Source organism: Aplysia californica, unplaced genomic scaffold, assembly GCF_000002075.1.
Source record: "Aplysia californica isolate F4 #8 unplaced genomic scaffold, AplCal3.0 scaffold00580, whole genome shotgun sequence".
In the NCBI taxonomy this organism is placed as follows: domain Eukaryota; kingdom Metazoa; phylum Mollusca; class Gastropoda; order Aplysiida; family Aplysiidae; genus Aplysia; species Aplysia californica.
Genome location: NW_004797850.1, coordinates 47,445 through 49,899, shown reverse-complemented (window position 1 = coordinate 49,899; position 2,455 = coordinate 47,445). Strand labels below are relative to the sequence as shown.

The 2,455-nt window shown below is 43.5% G+C and overlaps 1 protein-coding gene across 1 annotated transcript in view; it reads right to left on the bottom strand.

Annotated features, from left to right (window-relative positions):
- Nucleotides 1–2,455, bottom strand: part of LOC101854116 — a gene marked incomplete at its 5' end in the record, with an annotated part of 27,610 nt that overhangs the window by 5,365 nt on the left and 19,790 nt on the right. Inside the window, 2 exon segments of the mRNA XM_013087373.2 lie at nucleotides 170–279; nucleotides 2,049–2,204. Coding sequence (XP_012942827.1) covers nucleotides 170–279; nucleotides 2,049–2,204 — 266 coding nt within the window.

Genomic DNA, 2,455 nt, shown 5'->3' with positions numbered 1-2,455 from the left:
GGGGGAGCACTCAATTATTTTTGTTTAATTTGAGAACTGATCATCGTCATTTTCACTTGGTGAACAATCGTAGCGATTATAAATAACCATCTTTGCTATAAATTATAGCTGTGAACGACATTTACAGTATGGCGTATCATCTAACCTTCTCTCTAAATAAACAACTTACCGGCCCTTCAGAGTGAGCCGCGGCGTGAGGGGCATCAGTTGGCTTCGATTTCACTTTAGATTCGGTGGGGTGGAATTTGGGATTTTCTGGCTTTTCGGTGGGTGGTAAAGCTGTGGAGTTATGTAAAGGCTTTGTTCAATCAATTCCATTCTTTCATTTTATAGTAAGCAATGGATTTAGACGCAAACCGCGTCTGTGTGCTGTTTCAATAATATTTAATAGACTTTCTGTTGATGCAGTAAAGTTGTAATAAAAAGTTTGAATAAACAAAGATGTGTCTTTCATGAAGCGTTACCAAAAACAGGCTCTGTTAAGCTATCGTTTCAGTGTCCCTTCTGTTAGCAAGATCAACAATGGCAGTTAGAAAAGTTTTTGCTTGTTTTATTAGAGGTTTTTCGCAACTGCATAAGGTCATTTGAGCGCCAATGGGCGGATGTCAACAGAGAAGTCCTTACAGGGAATCAGACTTATTCTGATTACCTCTCTGCTCTAACTTCAACAGCACAAAGTCTGCTTTGACTATCAAGGCACCCCGGAAATAGCGGGTCACAAGAGTGTGACAAACTCAAACATACGAATGAAGTAGAGGAAAATGACAATAGTAAGGATTAGGAAAGAAAAAGCAGTGGTTCTTTGTTTTAGTTCAGGCCCAGTTATGAGCATGACATTGTAAGATTGTTGGATCAGCCCATTTACAATAGTACTGCGCTTTAGAACGAGAAATGTCCCCCGTTTGGGAAAGGCCTAAGACACTTTATTCAGTGGCACTGCCCCGGGGGGTGAGTTGGTAAAGTGATAATGGGAAAATTATATAATGTATACTGTAGAGTTTAGTCTGCTTAAACCGAACACGTTTAATTCGAAAAAAAACAACAACAACCGGCAAACCGGAAAAAATGCAAATATAATCCCCTATTTTTTTGTCTCTGTTTTTGTTTTGAGCAACCCCTCAACTGAAAACCCACTGAACCAAAGAAAGTCAGGCAGTCTCGCAGATTTCCATTAAAGCAGAATCCACAGTATACAATACATAACTTACATGCATACATGTGTATGTGTATGCGTATGTGTGTGTGTGTGTGTGTGCGCGTGCGTGAATGTGTGTTAGTCACGGTGTGTGCACGCGCGTTTGTGTATGTATGTGTGTGCGTGTGTATATTATGTGTGTGTATATGTGTGTGTTTGTATGCGTGTGTGTGTGTGTGTGTCTGTGTGTGTGTGTGTGTGTGTGTGTGTGTGTGTGTGTGTGATATAACCACATGTGCTTCTTCAGCTGCTGTTGTTTCGGTACAAAGGCACATTAGTTCGTGCGTTCACAAACTTGAGACATGTAAATGTTGTTTTCTTTTTCATGCTGGTAAAGGACGGAACTCCAAGTATAGAGGAACAGATACAGTACGTCAAGATGTTTAATGGTGGAAGAACCAAACAGTAGTTGAGACCGATGATCGAGAGGGAAGGAGACAAAAGTGTGTGGGGGGAAGAGGCACATTCTCTATCTCTTGACTTTTTAAACTCCCAGTGGAGCATAGGCCATCAACAACATTTCTCCAGCTAAGCCTGTCTTGTGCATCCTTTTCTAGCTGTTTCCATGATGTCCCCGCCTTTTCCATTTCCGCTTGTACCGCTCGTTTCCATGTCATCTTTGGTCTTCCTTTCTTACGGTTTCCAGAGGTATATTATTCATTATAAAAATATTGCGGGAGAGAGAGAGAGAGAGAGAGAGAGAGACAGACAGACAGACAGACAGACAGACAGACAGACAGACAGACAGACAGACAGAGACGATTTGTGGATGGGGGGGTGGATGTGTTAAAAACATAAACCGAAGTAGTAGACAGGACGACTAGGTAGAAGACAAAGAGTGAACTACGTGTACCTGGGATCTCAGTGTCTTCCGTGGAGTCTGGCTGAGGCATCTCATCGGTGGTCTCAGATGACGCGGGGAGGGGCTGGTTCGTTGACTCGAGGGAAGGTGGGACCATTCCGCCCGGACTGGGGCCGCCCATGGGGGGCTGGGGCATGGGCGTGTCGCCTGGGCGAGGAGGAAAAAACAAGCAGCTCTAAATTGTAAATGTTTGAATGTTTTTCACAGACTCTCTCTGTCTCTGTATGTCAGTCTCTCTGGCTGTCTTGGTCTCTTTGTCTCTCTGTCTTTCTCGGCCTCTTTGTCTTTCACGCTGTTTCTCTGTCTTTGTCTTTTTGTCTCTCCCTCTCTCTCTCTCTCTCTCTCTCTCTCTCTCTCTCTCTCTCTCTCTCTCTCTCTCTCTCTCTCTCTCTCTCCGT